This window comes from Melanotaenia boesemani, chromosome 19 (assembly GCF_017639745.1).
Source record: "Melanotaenia boesemani isolate fMelBoe1 chromosome 19, fMelBoe1.pri, whole genome shotgun sequence".
Taxonomy (NCBI): Eukaryota; Metazoa; Chordata; class Actinopteri; order Atheriniformes; family Melanotaeniidae; genus Melanotaenia; species Melanotaenia boesemani.
In genome coordinates, this window is record NC_055700.1 from 11,949,211 (window position 1) to 11,968,016 (window position 18,806).

Genomic DNA, 18,806 nt, shown 5'->3' on the forward strand with positions numbered 1-18,806 from the left:
TCCGCACATGCGGCCCCCCTAACATCGCACACCCCTGCCACCATCATTTACATCCTCCCACCCCCCATGCCCTGCAGCGGCTCTGTCACATTAACATATTGCTGACTGCACCTCCTCCCCGGGACTACTGTCTGTCGAGGGCTACCGTGGAGACATATGCAAAAATAACAGAAACATTTCTTTTTCCGCTATCCAGAATTTTATTTCAGTGGAGCTATGAGGAGGTTTTCAGTGGGGTTGCAGCTTCTTTCTCTGCTTTTAAAAATGGGATGTTTTGCCAAATAAATTTACTTTGTTATTTATTTGCATCTTGTGAAAACTAAATTTTAAAGAGAAATTTGAATGTTAAAATAGCCTATATCTGTCTCCAAAATTATGCAGTTGACTGAAATAACTGCGCCTGTCACAACAAATATGGATTCAGCCACTGAGGACAATAATAAAGTGGGGAGACCCTCATAAAGATCTGCTGTCAGGAAAGAGAGGAAATTGATCTTCAAATGATGGACTGTTCTGCTGGATAAAAGAAGGGTGGAAACGGTTGTACTGATAATTAGGACTGAAAATTTTAGAGTTCCTGAAAGCCAAACGTCCAGAGGGCGGCAGCAGCGGCTCCAATCTATGTTTCTGACCGATTAGGACGGTCCTATTTTCCCTCTATGACGTCTGACAGGCGCATTTCCCTTTACTTTTAGGAAGAACCAGAACTACGTTCCCCCCAAACCCATAATCTTAGAACTAATTTAACCTCGAATCCTGATCAGCTTTCTGGGGTCGCTATGGCAGCACGAGAGGCATAATACATGGCCAAAACTTCCAAAAATAAAGACAGCATTGGTTGAAAGGTTTAATATGGATCAAAAACTAGTAGCTTTATATTATACTTAAAGTTTATGCACGAGTGACACAACAGAGAAACAAACCGAGCAGCAGCCTAAATGATTAATTTTAAAATTAGCTTTTTAACATTATTTTTAAAAAGCTTAAATTCATTGAATGATGTCTATTAAATAAATTATACAAATTTTAAATATTTTACATTTATTTATTTATTTATTTGGGGGGGGTTAAATGATAGATAAATGATATACTCCCCCTTTTTTCAACTTTACTGTTTTTAAAAGAACTTTCTCACAGTTGTGTGTTTTAATGTGTGCGCGCCTGTGCGTGTGTGTGCGCGGTGAGCTCTACTCGATCAGTTGTTTGCGCAACACAATCACATTTCTTTTAAGCGACAGGGTGTCTAGACACACACGTGACCGGGCGCGTCAATGCGCACTGGAGACTGGAGACGGAGCAAGGGCACCCAAACCATCCGCCTCATTTACAGACAGAGAGCCCTTTACCCCCCAACGAGATCACTCGTCGGCTCGCTTTCTTCCACACTCAGCCACGGAAACTTCGTGTGCGAGACGAGGTTGGATTATTTAATCCGAAGGGATTCGTTTGCAGAAATAGGTTATCAGACTCGGTGCCTGGACGCAAAGCGAGGGTCTCTCGCTTTTCTGTGTGGCTTTACAAACGCAACTCAACTCGGAAGAGAAATTCAGACGTGGATTTGCTCACTGACGCTGTGTACGAGGTTTACCCCAGCCAGCGGACCACATCCTAGGCAGACGACTGGCATATAGAGACTATAACGGATAAAAAAAGAAGAAGAAGAAGAAGAAAAGAAACCCCCTCAGCCTGGTGGAAAGCCCTTCTCTGTGCACTCGGATCAAGGATTTTGTGGATTAATGCTCTTGAAGACAGAGCGGCGAGCTTCGGTTTTCATGGGATAATTGCGACAGCGTTAAGGCATAATTAGGCCCCAGTTTTAATAATATCCACCACAGTTTGTGCGATTTGAAAGAAATATTTTTTTTACTGAGTTTATTTGCTAAAGTCTGCCCTGAGTGTGTTTTTTAAACAGGTCAGTTCACAGCGCTTGGTTGCACATCACCGGCTGAAAATTGTTAATTGTTACACATTCAAGCTATACGCAGTCTGCTCTTTTTAGAGGTGTATAAGCTGCCATATTATTATAAAATCATAAAAAGCCGAAGGTGATGGTAGTTTATTCCCGGAGGCAAAGCTGACTGTCCCGTGAACCCCCACCGCTTTTCGCCGATCTAGTGTGCAGGAGAAAGCAACAGAGACTGGCGCATGCTACAGATTTCCTCTGCTTATCCAGCGCCCAGTTTTTCCACCGTATTTTCTCAGGCTGCTTGTCATTGCCTGGACTCGGATCCCGGAATCTTCATGATTTGCGGACACCATGCTCGTTTTTTAGCCGGGAAACCCTCTTTTCGTCCCGCATGTTTAGGACCAAACGATCGGGGCTCGTCCGGCGACTCTGGAGGAGCCGTGCGCCCGTGGAGGGCGACGGGGAGACGGATAGAGGGACGCATGGCTCCGGGGGCTGCTGCATGGGCAAAGCGACAAAGGTGGCCAAGTCCAACGCAGGGTCGGATGCTGAATTGAAGGCGTTGACCCACTCGGTACTGAAAAAGATCAAAGAGAAACAATTAGAGGTGCTTTTGCAGGCGGTGGAGTCCAAAGGGGGTGCCCGAAGCCCCTGCTTGCTCCTGCCCAGCAAACTGGACGCCAAAGTGGGTCAACAGTCCTACTCTCTCCCCATGCTGCTCTACAAAGTGTTCAGGTGGCCGGACCTCAGGCATTCCTCGGAGCTGAAGAGGCTGTCTTGCTGTGAATCCTACGGGAAAATGAACCCAGAGCTCGTTTGCTGCAACCCGCACCACATGAGCAGGCTTTGTGAACTTGGTGAGCTATACAATTAATATAAGTTTCTGACATTTAACCTTTTTAAACAAAAAAAGCGAAATTATCTTTCGTTTTCAGGCGACTGAGCCTCATGTTCAATCAAGTTAAAATTTAGACACATTTACATCATATCAAAGAGTTACCAGACTCTTTAAGGAGTAATTAGCCTAATTCAAATGACATCACCTCTCTGGCATAGTGGTTTTGAGTTTCCATAAGGTCAAACTTGACCCAAGTGCGTGACAAGTGGTCCTTTTCATTTAGTCGGAAGTGTGGCGTCATTTGATTTTATTTGGTCTTCATACACTGAAAAAGATCATTTTCTTTTGCGTTTGTGCTTTTAAATGTGTTATTAGACTGACTCCCCAGCGGTTAGACGCGCTGTGTAGGCGCTTTACAGGTGCCAAAGGACTTAGATTAGCAACTTCATCAAAGCCCCGCTTTCCAAACAAACAGCCTGGCTGCTATTTCAACATTTCATAATTGGCATTTCCAAAGTGCAGAGCGACTCAGCCAGGGCTTCACAGTCTTTCCACGGGGAAGTTTCCAGTTTCTCTCTCTCTCTCTCTCTCTCTCTCTCTCTCTCTCTCTCTCTCTCTCTCTCTCTCTCTCTCTCCCTCCTTCTCTCTGCATGTATATGTGTGTGTGTGCTTGCTTGGCGTCCCGGGCCAAAAGAGGCCCGTATCTCAGTTTGTCCTAGACGCTGATAGTGGCCCTTCTGGCGCCAGGCGGCCCCCTGTTTATCTGCCTGCCAATGAAAGGCAATAGCCGCCCGGCTGGCCTCATTGCCTGCCTCTCCAGGCGAAGCTGACAGACACAATTTTTTTTCCCTGAAGAATGACAACTCTTATCATAAAGTTTAGATCTCTCCCTTGTTTTTTTTTTCTCTCATGCACTGCTTCTTTTCCCCCCTTCATGCAGAGTCTCCTCCGCCTCCATATTCGCGCTATCCCATGGACTATCTTAAACCACCAGGTGAGCTTGATGTACATGAATAAATGCATGAATACATGTGTATAATTTTTTGCATGCATTTTATTTACGTTTTATTTCCATGACATTCACATCTAAAAAGCAATATGATATCCATGAATGTCTATGTTGCTGTCCAGATTTGCATTACACTGACATATAGTCTTGCACTCTTTCTCTGCAGAGTATGTGTGTGTTTCTGTGTGTGAGTGTGTAGGAAATGGCTCCACGTTATGTTGTGATTTATGATAGCAGTGGTGTGGCACGCCTGGCTGGCTGGCCAATTCTATCGTGGCTGGCAGCCAGGGCAAGGCAATACAAAGTTGAGATACCAGCTATAGACTGACTGACACATCACCGGGGGCAGTGTGCATGTCTGACAGGGGGAGGGAGGAGGGTTTGTTTGTGTGTCCATCTATCTATTGTGAATCACAGCACAGAGAAAGAGACAGACAGACAGCAGCGTCTCTGGAGCCAGCCAGCCTTTATCAGCTAAAATGATCAACAGATTAAGGTTTTGTGTTTGTTTGTGGTGGTCACTGTCCACTTTTGTGTTTAGGTGGATTTTGGGAAGTAGGAGAGGGAGGTTAAGTTATTCCACATTCAAAGCAATGTGATAGCAACATCTTTTTTTCTCTTTTCCCCCCTCAACTCATTTTGAGCCTAATTGTTCTCTCCCTCCACCTGTGCCAGACTCCACGTGTTGCTCTGATCTTGTGCCACATAATGGCATCAGCTTATGTCATCGCTCATTAAGTTGCCTATGACTTGTGTTAAATTTCATGCTATAACCAGAATAGACTGAAGAGGAAGAGGCTGTTTCTTTTCATGCCCTAGAGAAAAAGTTATAAATGACTGTTGGACTGTAGAGCCCACAGTTTTTAATTATCTCAACCTCTCCCTTGCTTCTTTACTCATTTACCCATCTCTGTGTCTTTCAATGCAAAAAGAGCTCAGAGTCAGTGACCAGTCATACAACCAACCAACCAGTCAGGAGAAGGAGAAAGTGGCTTTCAGTGAGTGGAAACAATAGGAAGTCATTGCAGCTGCATCTGTAGTTCTTCAAAGCCCTCCCCCCTCATTTTGTCTCTGTCATCTTTATTTACCCTGCTCTGGCATGATTCTTGCAATTGAAAAACAGCTCCAAAAACCCTAAATACAGGCAGAATTGATCTAAAATGTTGGCAGTGAAATCCTCGTCACACTCAACATTCTGCTGATTTGGTGGAACTTGTAGTAGGGTTGGCAAAGTGTCTCTGTATTAGTTCAGCTGGAGACTTTTCAGTAATGAAAGGAAACAAGACGGTAAATAAGGAAAAATGCTAGTGGGATGCAGACAAAGGAAATGATTATACAACTCATGTTAACACCTTGTTTGCCCTCTCAGGGTGAACCAACACAACCTGGATTGTTATGTGGGAATTTAATGTTGCCAACAAGAGCAACAAGTGCAGAACATTCATTCATTTTTTATTCATCTGCATTTTGAAGTATTATATGTTTGAGTCTTATTTTTCCTGGTATTCAGCTCTATTCGGTTGTGGCTTATCAAATGAGATGCTGTCTGTCTGTCTACCACTGTGCTTCTGTATTGGTGAAGGAAAGTGAAATACATATTAATTGGACAATAGAGCATGCTGGAAGGTTAGCGCCTACAGATTAGCTCATAATGCAAAAATATGTAATCTTCCCCCTGGTTCTGGAAGCTGTCAGTCATCATCCCCTTCCCATTATTAGAGGTTATTTCAATTTATGCACCAATCTCAATATTTGATTTATACCAGGCTGTGATGAAACATCAGAAATTCCACATACTAGCTTGAAGAAGGCAATTAGATGTTATAAATGATTGCATGAAGCGGAAGGATTTTATGATGCCGCTTTTATGATGCCAGCAAGCAGGAAGAAGGGTTATATATGTCAGGGTGCCTGTCCTGCTCCAGCAGCGGTCAATATGAAAGGAACCCCGGACATAAAATGCTACCTTGTTTCAGCTCTGGGGAATATAAATCACACACTGTTTGGCTCCTTCTCCCTGATGCCCCCTCAACCCTGTGGTCAGCTGTGAACTGTTGCCCGGGAGACCAGGGCAAGGCGTGTTGGCAGCCAATGAAAGCAATGTAAGCTGGATTTATGCTCGTGCATCTCTTTTCCGTGACCACAGCAGCACGGGCTTCGTCCGGACCGGGCAGGGTGGAGGGGAGTGGGACACACGGTCAAACCACACTGGTCACTGCTTCATAGGCTCTTCTCAGCCAAACTGGAGGCTGGTATGTGTGGATTAAATTGTCCTGACCATCAGGATTCATCCACTGCAGCGTTGAATCTGACTTATGCCTTCTGCACATGTGGCTTCCATTAGAGCATCCAGAAAAACTTTACTTTAGTGTCATTATTCAGCCAGCGTGGAGGCTACTAGCACCACACACTTGGGTTCGGTGGATAGGAGGTGTAGCGCAGTGGTGACGTGCAGCAAAAGGAATGTATCATTAGTGAAGCTACCAGTGCCTAGTCTGCTCCCAGCGGTGTGCTTCTCCACTCAGCACACACAGCGGTTCTGTTACAGCCCCATACAAGTGTCTTGTTGGAACTAGTCTACATTACAAGTCTTAGTGGGGAGTTTAGTACTCAGATGCAAAATAAGTGGCAAAGAGGAAGAGAATGACATTTTTTTTCTTCTGTTTGCCATAAAGAGGATTTATAGTACCTTTCAAGGCCTAAGTAAGCTCTGCGTGTCTTATTGTTTTAGCACAGATTGAGTGTAACACGGGTGCCTTACTTTAGAGGACATCTTTGAAAAAAACAGAAAAAGAATCAATTATAAGAAAATTAAGACCCAGATCAGTCTTCTTATATTCGATCTGTATTTGGTTATTGAGCTGGGATCAAAACGTCCGGCCCAAGCTCTCGCCTCGGTCATTAGCAGAAAGAATACAGCTCTTTCTAGATCAGCAGCTCATCTATGCAGAGAAGCAGGGCTCACGTTCCTCCCCAAGCAGTGGATTATGTGGGATTATCAGGGGTGTAAGAAATTCTCCGCTGTGAGTTTTCTGTGTGTGTGAGCGAGAGTGTGAGCTTCATCGTCAGCGTCTTCATTAGGCATTGATTTCACCCGAGTGATTGACACCCTCACAGCTGCTGCTTTGCCTTCTCCCCCCCACCCCCACCCCCCCACACACACATGCAAACACACACAAACACACTAAGTTCTAGCTCAAAGTGTCTCTTTCCATCTTTCCATTAGATTCTCCAGACTCTGGACCTTCATCCAGTAATACTGGAGGAACGACGTACTCGGCCCCTGTGGGGCTTTCAGGTAAAAAAAAAATCCCCACAAAAATATATCTTGTTTATATCACCTATTTTTCCACTCTTCCTCCATATTATTTTCCTCCTCTGTTTTCTTTTTCTTCTCTTTTGCATTCCTCCCAACACACACATCATCTCCCCTTCATACTTGTGATGATGAGGCGGTGATTGTGGGGGCCCCTGCTTCCCCTCTGTAATAAAAAAGCCAGTGAAGGAGGGTGGTGTAGTTCTCCCACATCCACATAAATTCCTCCCTCCTGGCTCTTTGAACAACGCTCCCCTCTTCTCTTCTCTCCCATTCTTTCTCATCCTTTTTACATGTAGTGTTGTAATGGAAGACAAACACGCTGGGCTGTTGTTTGCAGAAGAATATGCTGAGTGCATGTGGTATTGTTGAAAAAATGGAGGTTTCAACTGACATTTGAGTGTTTGTTTCACTGCATTTGCGTGTACAGGGGTTGCCTTTGTAGACTGGTAACTCTCCTCTGGGCTCTGTGTGGATAAAAGTGAGACACAGGCGCCTTTCTTTCTTCCAGCTCTTATGCAGGACATGTTTTGGGCTTCCTCAGCTTTTCTCCCATAATCCCCTTTGGCAGTGTCGCCTTCCTCACCCATGGCCCAGTCTGCAGGCAACAGAATAAGATGATGCTCATAAGGGAGAGAGAGAGTTTGCTCTCAACTGCCTGGGATTGCTCTGTGCTGTGCTTTGCTTTCCTTTGCCTCAGATGGTTTTCATTACTGGGCCTTTAAAGCCTGTTTTATGTCAGTTGGTGTTCGCTGCCCATTTCCCCCTGCCTTCTTTGTTTGGTGGTCATGGGGGTGGAGGGTTTAGCCTGCCTGTGTGTGTCCGTATATAGGGGGGAGTAGGAGGGGGAGAGATCAGAGCAATGCTTAAAAGAGCAGAGGAACCAAAAATCAGCCTGTCCTCTCCTCCACCTCCTCCCCCAGACCATCAGATGGACATTAAAGTCCTCCCTGTGTGCATTAACTAAAGACACATTTTAGACAGTTCAAACTGTGAAACCCAAGAAGTGGAGTCTTAACAGGCGCCCCCATGCTCCCTCCCTTAGTTTTTCCCTTTCAGTAAGACATGCACGCCACCCCTCCTCCTCCTCCTTCTCTTCCACCTCCTTCCCTGTTTTCCTTCCTGGCGTGGATGACATGGCAGTGGCAGCCAGTGCTTTGGTGAATGGGCCTCCTCAGTAAGAGCAGGAGAGGTAAAAAGGCTGGGCCGTGATGGCTGAAGCGCTCTGCCCTCATGATTTCCATGGCAAGCCAAGGGAGAAAAAAAAAAGGCTAATCCATTCCTCTTCTTCCTCCCTCACTCCCTCCTTCCCTGCTTCCCGGCTTTGCTCCCTCCCTCTGGGGCCCTGACAAAAGAAACATGGCTCTCCCAGAGGCCCGCTGCTGACCTTCTAATTCACTCACTCTGCCCTTTTTATGTTCTTCTTCAGACATATTTACAGAGAGGAGGGAGGCTCTGAGGAAAGAAGAGAGGCAAAGACTTAAAGTCAGCGAGAGTGCTGCAACTTCTTCTTTGCATTGTATTAGAATAATTAAGAGCTTGTCCTCTTTGAGAAAGAGCCTGGGTAGATTGGTTAGGCAGCTGCGATGGAGCTGCACCCCAGCAATAGCAGATAGTTACCCCAAAAAGAAATCTTTATTCATCTAAACTGGTCAGGGTTGAGGATATGGTGTTCATGCCTGTTTATATGTCCTGCAAAAAGCCTAGATGATTCAGGCGGGAAAGAGTTAAGTGAACTGCGACAGCGACAAGCGCAAATGCAAACTAGGCTGCCTGCCAGGCTAGCAGCTCCAAAGCTCCCCTTGCTGGCTCACGTCATCAGCTTGGAACAGAGCAGAGAGGAAGGGAAGAGGAGAGGACGGCTGGAGCCGAGTGTCGGGGCACCGATCTTGGTTTAAGCTGCGGTGAGGACTTAGCTCAGATTTAGGCTCACCCAAGAACTGAGCAGAGAGATCGAGAGGGGGAGGGATTGTGAAATGGAGATCAGGTCAGGGTTAAAAGGGCGCTGGAGTGTTGCTTATGAATATGTGGAGTGTTCAGTAATTGTAAGTTATGAGCAGCTTAGGTATTACTCTATTGCCAGAGGTGTAGAGCAGTTCTTTTGTTGATATTTCAAAAAGCTGACAATAACACTTTTGTAAGTTTGATTGCTGGAGGTTTTGTGTATTCAGACTTGGTGTTTTGTACTAGTTGGTCATTTTTATACATATAATATATGTTAGACATATGCAGCTGTTCACAAACTTTGTCCAAAAATTGACAACATATCATATTAACCCTGGAGCAGTCTGATCACAGACTAAGTAAACAGGATTATGAATCGAGCCAGACACTCACTGGCTGCTTCTGTAATATTTTCTGATGATTACTGTTGAGGATCAATATCAAGCCACAGTGTACACATATGTTGTCTTTTAAAGTAGAGGTATAGACTTCTGTTTGTACCAGACGCTTGAATGTGTACCATCGATGAGTGTATGTGTCAGTGGCATGCCTGTTGGTGCCATTGGGGACAGACCCGGAGTGCCTGTGTGTAAGAGGATCCGGTCAGGCTGTGGTGACATGTATGCACGCACACAGACACACACACACACACACACACACACACACACACACACACACACACACACACACACACACACACACACACACACACACACACACACACACATTCTGACATATACACACAGACAGGCAGATAGAATGACCCGGTGCGAGTCCTGGCGCGCGGCCGACTGTCACACAGGCGCTTCCTCCCACTGCAGGTTAAATTTAGGCCGAGTTGTATTCTTATACCACCAGCCAGTCACCTCACTCGACAGACAGTCAGCCAGCCCTTCAGTCAGTCAATTAGTCATGTAGTGAATCGGCTGGAAGTGTAACCTTCATCAGGGGCTCTGATGGAGATTAAATTTAGTCTTGGCACCTTGGCTCATTAAATCAAACTAGTTCTGCTGTCATATGGAAGGCCCCAAAGAAACGGCCCATTTTTGGTGCAGACTCTCGCACAGAAAAAGGCCCGTGTGTTGTTTTGAATTTGCTTGTTATGACGTATTTTCAGGAGCTGAGGTTTGAAATTGCATATTGTATATCCAAAGTAATATCAAAAACAAGATTTTAGATTTTTCTTTTTCTCCAGCTAATATTAAGCAATTAAGATGGCAGCTCTGAAACAGAGCACCCTCAGTCTCCCTCTTCTCCCTCAGCATTCCTGCCATGTTTGGGTTAGCATGGAGAGGAAAGGGCTGCGCAGGATATGACCTCATGTCTTTGAGGAAAAGGCGATGGGACAGGGAGGCAGCCGAGGCCTCATCTTGATGGAAAACAAACACTGGGGTGCACCAACCAGAAAGATGGGAGGGTGTGAAACAAGAAGGGGAGAAACTGAACATGTGTTGTACATCGGCACTGAGAAAAATGTTGTACATGTTGCTTTTTTCTTTTAAGAGAAAATCAGCCCTTTCTTGATCTTCACTTTCCATGTTATTTTTTTATGCTTGAACAGTAAGAGGAAGGAAAGAAGAGGGAGAGAAGATGGCGGCTTTGGGTGGAGGGAGAGATGGCCAGCAGCTCTGCTCTGTTCTCTGTAATTTGGAGTTTGTGTGTTAGCCAGTGAGTCGAGAAGAGCAGAGCCGGGCCGCTCCGTGCTGGGCCAGGATCTCTCATTACTCCCCACTTCCTCTCCTTGCGCAGCAGCCAAGCCGCCTCCTGGCAAGGAACTTAATTTTGGTTTTGGCCGTCCTCTGTTCCCCACCCTGTGTCATTATGCTGCACAAATCGAAAAAACAGCACACAGACAGCAGAGGATGAAGAGGGGAGAGGATGGAGGAGAGTGTGCCTTGCTTGCATGCATTTGGGTGTTTCCTTTGCTTTAGATGCTTCATGTTGTTGCATTTACAGTTAAAAGCATTACCCAAACTTAGCATAGCCCACTGACTGAAAAGAGGGCTATGCAGATTTGGCTCCAAGCCAGAGCTGGAGGGAAGCCCAGAACAAGACTAACATTGTTTTGGTTTGCAGTCACTCTGTGGAAGTGGATTTTGACATTACCTCCATGTATGAAACCGGGAGCAGGAGAAAGAGAATGTGTGAAGGGGAAAGAGGAAGGGAGGGATTGAACCCCTCTTTAGAAGGATAAAAAAAAACGGAAATGGAAATAAGTGGAGACATATGCCTGTAAACCTGTGTGTGTATGTATGTGTGTCAGATTTCTAGTGTGACACACTGCACCGCTGTCTCCACCCTCCTGCCAACTCATTCATGTAGCCAGTTTGTCTTTTGTGTACTCTGCGGTGGAGATGTGCCTCTGTGTATGTCAGTGACAGAATCATCCACATTTATATCAACGCTGGCATAACCACACACTCTCAGACATATGCAGACGTACAGGATTAATAACAGCATGACAGCACAGCAAAATGCTCAACCCGCATACAACTGGCTCTGCTGGGTGTCTGCATCTCTGTTTGTGGTGTATGTTTTTGTTTTTAGTTCCCACAGTGTTTTAGTGTCACAACAATGTGGGTGATTGTTCAGCTTGTCTGTCCATCTGTCTGTAGCGCCCTGTGTGTGTGTTTATGTGTGTACTAAGGGCCTGAAGATACTGATCTTGCGGGTAATCTCCTGACTGGTGTGTTTGCAAAACTTAGCTGATGACATCACTCCAGCCTGCCTGGCACCCTGTTTCCAACTAGCTAGTGTTTATTTGTGCTGTCACCCTGGGAAATCTGGACTGCAAAGAGGGGTGGGTGGTGTATATATATGTGTGTGTGTGTGTCAGGGTAGGCATGATGAAGTGTTGGAGTAAGAACTCAGCAGGAATAGGAAAGAAGTGTTACCAGGGGAACAAAATGTCCTTTTACTGGATTTTCACGATAAAATGGCTCCCGATGGAAGATGCTGTCCAATTAATAATGAAATATTCCCGAGTTTTATCTTGAGCCGAGGAGCACACCATTTCTCTGTGACATCAAGAGTCGTGGATTGTGTAATTGAGGCAGTATGTCTGTAGAAGAAGGGAAACATTCGGAAAGCATGCGCCATTTCTTTTCCTTATCTCCTCCCGGTCGTGGCCGGATGGTTCATGTTAGAGATGGCGTGTCTGCAGCTCATTCTCTCTATCTGTGTTTCTGCAAGGAGTCAGATCTGCAGATAGCGAAACTGCCACTCCCCTGTGTGGTTTTCCTGCCATCAGGGCTTATTTAGGTTTCCTGAAACGGGGGAAGGACTTAACCACTTACGTAACTTGCCACCCTAAAGCGGCACTTCCTCTCTTTGAGCGGCTAAAAACACTACCGCCTATCTGCTTGACTATTTCTCACTGAAAGATATGCATTAAAATATACTGTGTCCTCAAATAATGTCAATAATGAGCTCAAATAACACATACGGCCTACCTTGTGTACACGGTAATATTTTTTTATGCTTCAAAGACAATGAAAAGTGCCAGCATTTGCTTGTCCATGACTAATCTCAAAGGATGATTGCCTTTTATTATTCACATTACACCCATTACAGGTCTTTGGGAGTAGACCTGCATATGTGGAAATATTTCGTGGCTCTACAAAGACTGATAAATGGCTCCATGTCATGTTAAGGCCCAGTTGTGCTCCCTTACTTACATAAATGTCTGTTTTTCAGTATTGTCAGTTTTTTTTCTTTATATCTAATTTAGAAAAAAGTTATCATACACATTTAAAGGCATCTCAGTATTACAGTACACGTTTCTTCGTTACATTCCATAAAAAACATGAACAAACAAATGAACAACCACCACAAAATAAAACAAAGCAAAATGTGTGAGGAGGTGTTTTTATGGTAGAAGACCTCCTCACATAGACAGACCTCTAGTGCCTGCTTTTTATCTCTGATTGAGGCTGTTGGTTCCCATCTCCACCTGACTTCTCAATGGTTAAATTGAACTGTGGATATGATTCTGCAGCATTAGTCTTGATGTAATGTTTAAGGGGGGCAATTCCAGGAGAGCATTAAAGAAACACAGTGCAATCCAGTTGATAAATAACACAATTAAGTCTGAATTAATGACATTTCTGTCACTGGGTGCTCAGCTGTGTGAGAAGTAACTAATCACAGGCGAGCAGACTCAGTCATTATCTCTCAGCATCACTTAAAAAAGAAGACCGTAAACCCAACTGTGTGCCATCAATGGCTTAAACCTATGAGGCTTTGGTGTTTCATTGATGACAAGGACGATCCTCTCCTCCCTGCTACACAGAAACACAACTGCTGACCTTTCTCTCTCTAAAGTGGTCGCTTGCCATTGAATTTCTTGCTGAAGCAGAAGGCGAAGCAAGTACACATCAACAGCCCTCAGCGGATGGCAAGGCTGCTGTTGAGGACTTGTTTCCACTATGAAAATCAAAAAAGAAAATCAATCAATGAAACCAAACAATTTGTGAACAAAGGGGGAGAAATGCTGGGCTTTGACTACTTATAAAAGCACACACACACACAGACACACACACACAAACAGAGAGAGCCTTGAATATATACAGCATGGCAGAAAGAACAAAAGGAATGCCTCCAGGGTGACCCTTGACCTTTGGAATAGACTTTCTCCGGCTCCAGAGAGGGTGTTGACTTAGAAAATAAGGCACCGTGAAAAGCCCTCCCCCCCCCTCGAGCTTTTTCCTTCATGTCTTCCTCATTCCCCTTTTCAGCTGCTGTGTGTGTCTGATGACGACAGGGTCATTACACATCTGAGCTGAGAGAGGCACAAACACACACAGAGCTCTCAAGGATCGATGCGAGACTGTCCTCAGGAGCCTCCTCACTATTTACTGATGTTGAAAGTGTTCAGAACTGAAGGTTGGAAATTGAGTGCGTGTGTGCATGACAGTGTAAGCGTGCTGACTTCTAAGAATAGCTGCAACCTGGTGTGTATGCATGTGTGTGTGTTTGGAGTCAGACAGAGGTAATGATTAACCTTTCCAGACTGTGTTTCTGGCCCTGAGAGTTGCACCCAGTCTGCCACCCCCAGCACCTCTTCTCAGCTGTCCCTCCTCCCCTCAGCCAAATCCAATTGTCTCGGCTAGTGTGGTGTCCATTCTGTAAAACAACAGAGGTGCTAACACTCAGTCAAATCTGCTGTCTTTGGGTAAAAAAAATCTCCATTGCACAGGAGGTCTAATTGAGAACAGATATTTACACTTGTCTGGTATGTTGCTGTTGCCCAACAACCCCCACATTCCTCACAGAACATAAGTTTATCATCCATTAAATACCAAGAAAACTCAGGAGCAATATGCTGTTTATGCTTCCACAGCATCCCTAATGTCTAATATCTACATTAGCTCATACCACCTGCTTCTTCCAGTTTCTTACATTGCATGAAGTGTCTATAATAAGGGATTGTGCCACTATTATCATCTACTATGAAATGACAGTGAACATTTTAGCGCTCACTTGGTATTGAACAAGCAGGAGAAGTCTTTATTCTGAATGAGGGTTGCATGTGGACCCATGAAACAAACCAGATTGAAACAGACCAGCAGTAGACAACTGACTGAAGCAGAACAGAGAGGGTTGGTGTGACAGATGGCCGCAGGCTGTCAGCTAGTTAGCTTATCTCCAGCAAGAAGAAGCCCGAGACACAAGGGGGCTGAAAGGCTGCAGTGCAGACAAGCAGGTGGGGAGGCAGACATCCAGCCCACAGACAGTCACACAGACAGATGCTCAGACAGAGACTACAGTAAGAATTCAGGTGTTTGGGTTGACAAACATGCTGCGCAACTAGGACAATGTCACACACACCTACACAAGATGTACCTGAAATAGTGTCAGTTTGTAACACGAGGAGTTCGACACCTCCCTCACGATGGCGTTTAAAAATTAAAAATTCAGTTAAACGAGCCCTGCACTTAGAACACGGTGTGTTGATACAGGGCCACTCAAATTATCTGTGTTTTTATAAACGCGTGTGTGTTGAGAAGCATTACTCATTAGATGTAAGCTCATCTGCTGTCAGAACAAGCTGTGAACATACTCTTTACATGGTGACTCCCTGTGCATGGAAGAGCCTGTCCATCTTGCGTTTCCTGTGCTGATATTCTGAACAGAACAAGTTTGGCTTTGCTTACCTGTAAGAGACATTTGAGCTGGACAGAAACCTGCAGAAGTCGCTGGTAGAAACTGGAGGCATGGATATTAAAGCACAAGTGTTGACCATGTTGCATTATGCAAAGTGTGAGGCGCAATGTTTTCTGGAGCTCGACTCAGACAAGGGATTAAAAGCCAAGATATGAACTGATAATCAACTTTTTTTCTCTGAGGACTGAACTCATGTTTTTTCTTTACACTGTGATATTATTTAGGGCAAAGAATCTGAATACTTGTTGCTTCAGTCCTTTTCTAGCTGACCCTTTATTTACCTCTTTCTCATTTCTTTGTCTAACTTTCAAGTCTTTGCTTTAATCATGCCATGTTTTCTCTCCCCGCTGTGGTTCTCACCTACCACCAGTCTGAATATCTGAGGGGAGGTGAGCCCACAAGTCAGGGGAAACGGGGCAGTCAGTGAAGTCCTGAATAGCAGGGTGTTTTCAGGCTGCAATGACAGGCTCAGACAGGCAGCCGCTCTAATGACCTATGACGCCAGGCTATGTCTCTCTCAGCAATAACAAACACACACACACACACACACGCACACACACAGGGCCCCACAGGTGAGCTCTACCAGGAAGTCCACTATCAGCTGTTAAGAAAGTCCTAAGCGGCCGTTTCCTTATCAACCATGGCTGTTCATGTATCTGTAAAACATGCCAGGATTGGAGACTGTCTGACATGTGTTTTAAACACAAAAGACACTTTCTGATTCTTATCTTAAAAATAAATTAATCTTTTTCTTACATGTAGACTAAGGTAGATTGCTGGGTACTCAGTTTCCCGCAGCACCCCGTGAGGATGGATTTACGATAAACTCCCTGAGGCTTGGCTCAGTCCAACTTCAAAGAACACAGCCCCTCTTGTTTTATGGAAGGCATGCTTTCAGTTTTACTGGCCTCCTTCTTTCTCCTCTTTTTCTGTCTCTCTTCTCCCAGTGTTGCCCCCCACCCCCCTCTGCTTCTAATGAAGGCTAATGACAGGCCAGGCTAAGTCCGCTTGGGCCGGCAGAGATCCTGCCGCATTAACATTGCAGTTTGTCTCAGACGGGACCTTCCAAATTACCAGTTACATTCACAGCTACTGCCAGATGAAAGAGGGAGGTCAAATGGGAAAGATGGGCGCAACTGAAATGTCTGAAAAGGGCTGTATTCGTTTTTCTGTGTATTAATCCATCTTTCAAGTTTTTTTAACCTTTGCATGTCTTGCATAGGCTGAGTTTGTCTAAGGGACAGATTGTTGAGCAGTTGAAAGCTATTAGGTAATAACCCTAAAAAGCACAGGAAATGCTTAAAAGATCAGAAGAGGAAGTAAAGTTGCATAAATAACAGTCTAAATATGTGAGAAGCATTCTTTCTCCTCTCCATCCCGCCCCTTCCCTGTCTCCCTATATTTCCCTTGCGCCTGACTGGCTCCCACTTTTCTGGCTGGGAGTAGCTGGGAGCCAGATTTCTGTGGAACAGAGATATGAAGGGAGAGACGGACGGCACAGGAGGCACTCTAAAGGGGAGGAGGAGTTTGGAAACTGGAGCATGGCCAATGCTACACTTCTTTTACGCTCAGGGGAAACTTTACACTGGTGAGGCCGTACTTGTCAACGATTCAGACACCAGGGTTCGAGAGTTAACAGCCTGCCTCACTCGTCTGCTAAACATGGTTTATGTGTTTGTGTGAAAGCCCTTCATCCTGTTGCTGACACGGTTACCGGGGCCTCATCTTTGTCAGTCCAAGATGGATTTTAATTTCCTCCAGTAGGGTAAATCATGTTGCTGTAGAGACGATCAGGACAGCAGGTTGACGTCAGTACACTGGTGGCCACGCCACTACAAAAATACAGAGAGCCAGACAGAAGATAAGCATTTAATGCCTAGATAAATATTGTACTGCATGTGGAAACTTGCCTAGCAGTGTCTCTGAGCTGATTTTCTTGTCTGAAGTCCAGGAATTCCAACATGGTTTTCCTGTATGGCAGAAATTGTGGATGACATTTGCAGTTTTGGCGCTTGACTAAAGCAAATTCTCCATTTCCCAAAACATGGATAAGACGTTGTTCAGATGTTGCAATGTTTATGCACCTTGTTTAGATTTAGATGACATCTGATCAGAAGTCTTTCTCTTACTCATATTTTCCCCCTGTCCTCTCTTTTTCCTCTGGATGTGTTCATTCTGAAGTCTGATATTTCTTTGCAGAATATCTGTAATATCTTTGTTTTATGTAAAGCACTTTGAATTGTCCTGTACATGAAATGTGCTATATAAATAAACTGCCTTGCCTTGCCTTGCAGTTTTCTCAAACCTAAACATCTCTTGTCTCTGTTTGTTTCCTTCTCTAGATTCCCTGGCATTGCAGGAATCAGGTGAGCGGGCCCATTGGTGCGTGGTGGCATACTGGGAGGAGAAAACGCGTGTTGGTCGCCTCTACTCGGTCCAGGAGCCCTCCCTGGACATCTTCTATGATCTACCTCAAGGGAATGGCTTCTGCCTGGGCCAGCTCTGCTCCGACAACAAGTCACAACTGGTGCAGATGGTGCGAGCTAAGATCGGCTATGGCATCCAGCTGACGCGCGAGCCAGACGGGGTGTGGGTCTACAACCGCAGCTGCTACCCCATCTTCATTAAGTCGGCCACACTGGACAACCCGGACTCGCGCACACTGCTGGTGCACAAAGTGTTCCCCGGATTCTCCATCAAAGCTTTTGACTATGACAAGGCCTGCAGCCTGCAGAGGCCGAACGACCATGAGTTCACGCAGCAGCCTCGCACAGGCTTTACGGTGCAGATAAGCTTTGTTAAAGGCTGGGGACAGTGTTACACCAGACAGTTTATCAGTAGTTGCCCGTGTTGGTTGGAAATCATCTTCAACACTCGATAGCAGCAGCTTTCCTCCTCTTCATCCACACCTCTTCGGTTCTCTTACAAAAAAGACTTAACCCACTTTCCTCTTTTTTTGTTCCAGAGGCTCAACAGACAGAAAAAAAGGATTTAGAAGCAGAAGAAAGTATGAAATCCTGACGGACTTTGTTTAATAAATGACTGAGATTTAATTAAATAAGAAGTGAAAAAATGTATTTTATGTTATATATAAATATATTATTAATTGTAAATATGAAGACGTTTTATATGCATCATTATTTATGTATTGTGCAATGTGTTGATGAGAAAAGAAAATAAGATGCACTTTGCTTAATATAAATGCAAAACAAACAAATGCCAAAATAAAAAAAAAAGTTAATACTTCCTTGTTCGGTCTATCTTTGATATTGTGTTGATTTCATTACGTTTTACCAATGTTCTTTTTTGTGCATGATTCAAATCATGCTATAAAATCAAATCCACAAGTCAATTTTTTATTCTAATTTTGTCTTTATTATAACCACAGCCAACATTGGTTTAACTTTGTGTTGCTGAGGGGCTTTGATGTCGTGCTGTAGATTTTAAAAGCATTTTCCTCCAAGACAAAATGACTCAGACTGTGACAGAGCCATAACTCACTGTCGCTGTTCCTACACGCTCGTTATGCCTTTTAAATTTGTCTCATTTCTCCTGAGTTATTCGGGGATGAATGTCCCTCTTCGTCTCCTGTCATTAACCGACTCATGACATCACAGGCAGGAAGCAG

At 44.8% G+C, this 18,806-nt stretch overlaps 1 protein-coding gene across 2 annotated transcripts; it reads left to right on the top strand.

The window, feature by feature from the left end:
• Nucleotides 1–1,267: 1,267 nt before the first annotated feature.
• Nucleotides 1,268–18,509, top strand: smad7 (SMAD family member 7). 2 transcript variants are annotated; one of them, XM_041969808.1, is made up of 4 exons: nt 1,268–2,763; nt 3,685–3,738; nt 6,980–7,051; nt 17,521–18,444. In XM_041969808.1, the coding sequence occupies exons 1-4, from the start codon at nt 2,298–2,300 to the stop codon at nt 18,057–18,059; spliced, it is 1,131 nt and encodes a 376-aa protein (XP_041825742.1). In that variant the 5' UTR covers nt 1,268–2,297; the 3' UTR covers nt 18,060–18,444. The 2 variants fall into 2 exon arrangements, with proteins under 2 accessions (XP_041825742.1, XP_041825743.1); XM_041969809.1 differs by lacking the exons at nt 1,268–2,763; nt 3,685–3,738; nt 6,980–7,051 and adding an exon at nt 12,844–16,766 and having other exon boundaries at nt 17,521–18,509.
• The last annotated feature ends 297 nt before the right edge of the window (nt 18,510–18,806 follow it).

Excerpts from the sequence above, each read along its gene's own strand:
- smad7 (XM_041969808.1), top strand. The coding sequence starts at position 2,298 with ATGTTTAGGACCAAACGATCGGGGCTCGTCCGGCGACTCTGGAGGAGC. Across the intron at positions 3,739-6,979 it reads GGACTATCTTAAACCACCAG|ATTCTCCAGACTCTGGACCT; the intron begins GTGAGCTTGATG and ends TCTTTCCATTAG. Across the intron at positions 7,052-17,520 it reads GGCCCCTGTGGGGCTTTCAG|ATTCCCTGGCATTGCAGGAA; the intron begins GTAAAAAAAAAA and ends TTCCTTCTCTAG.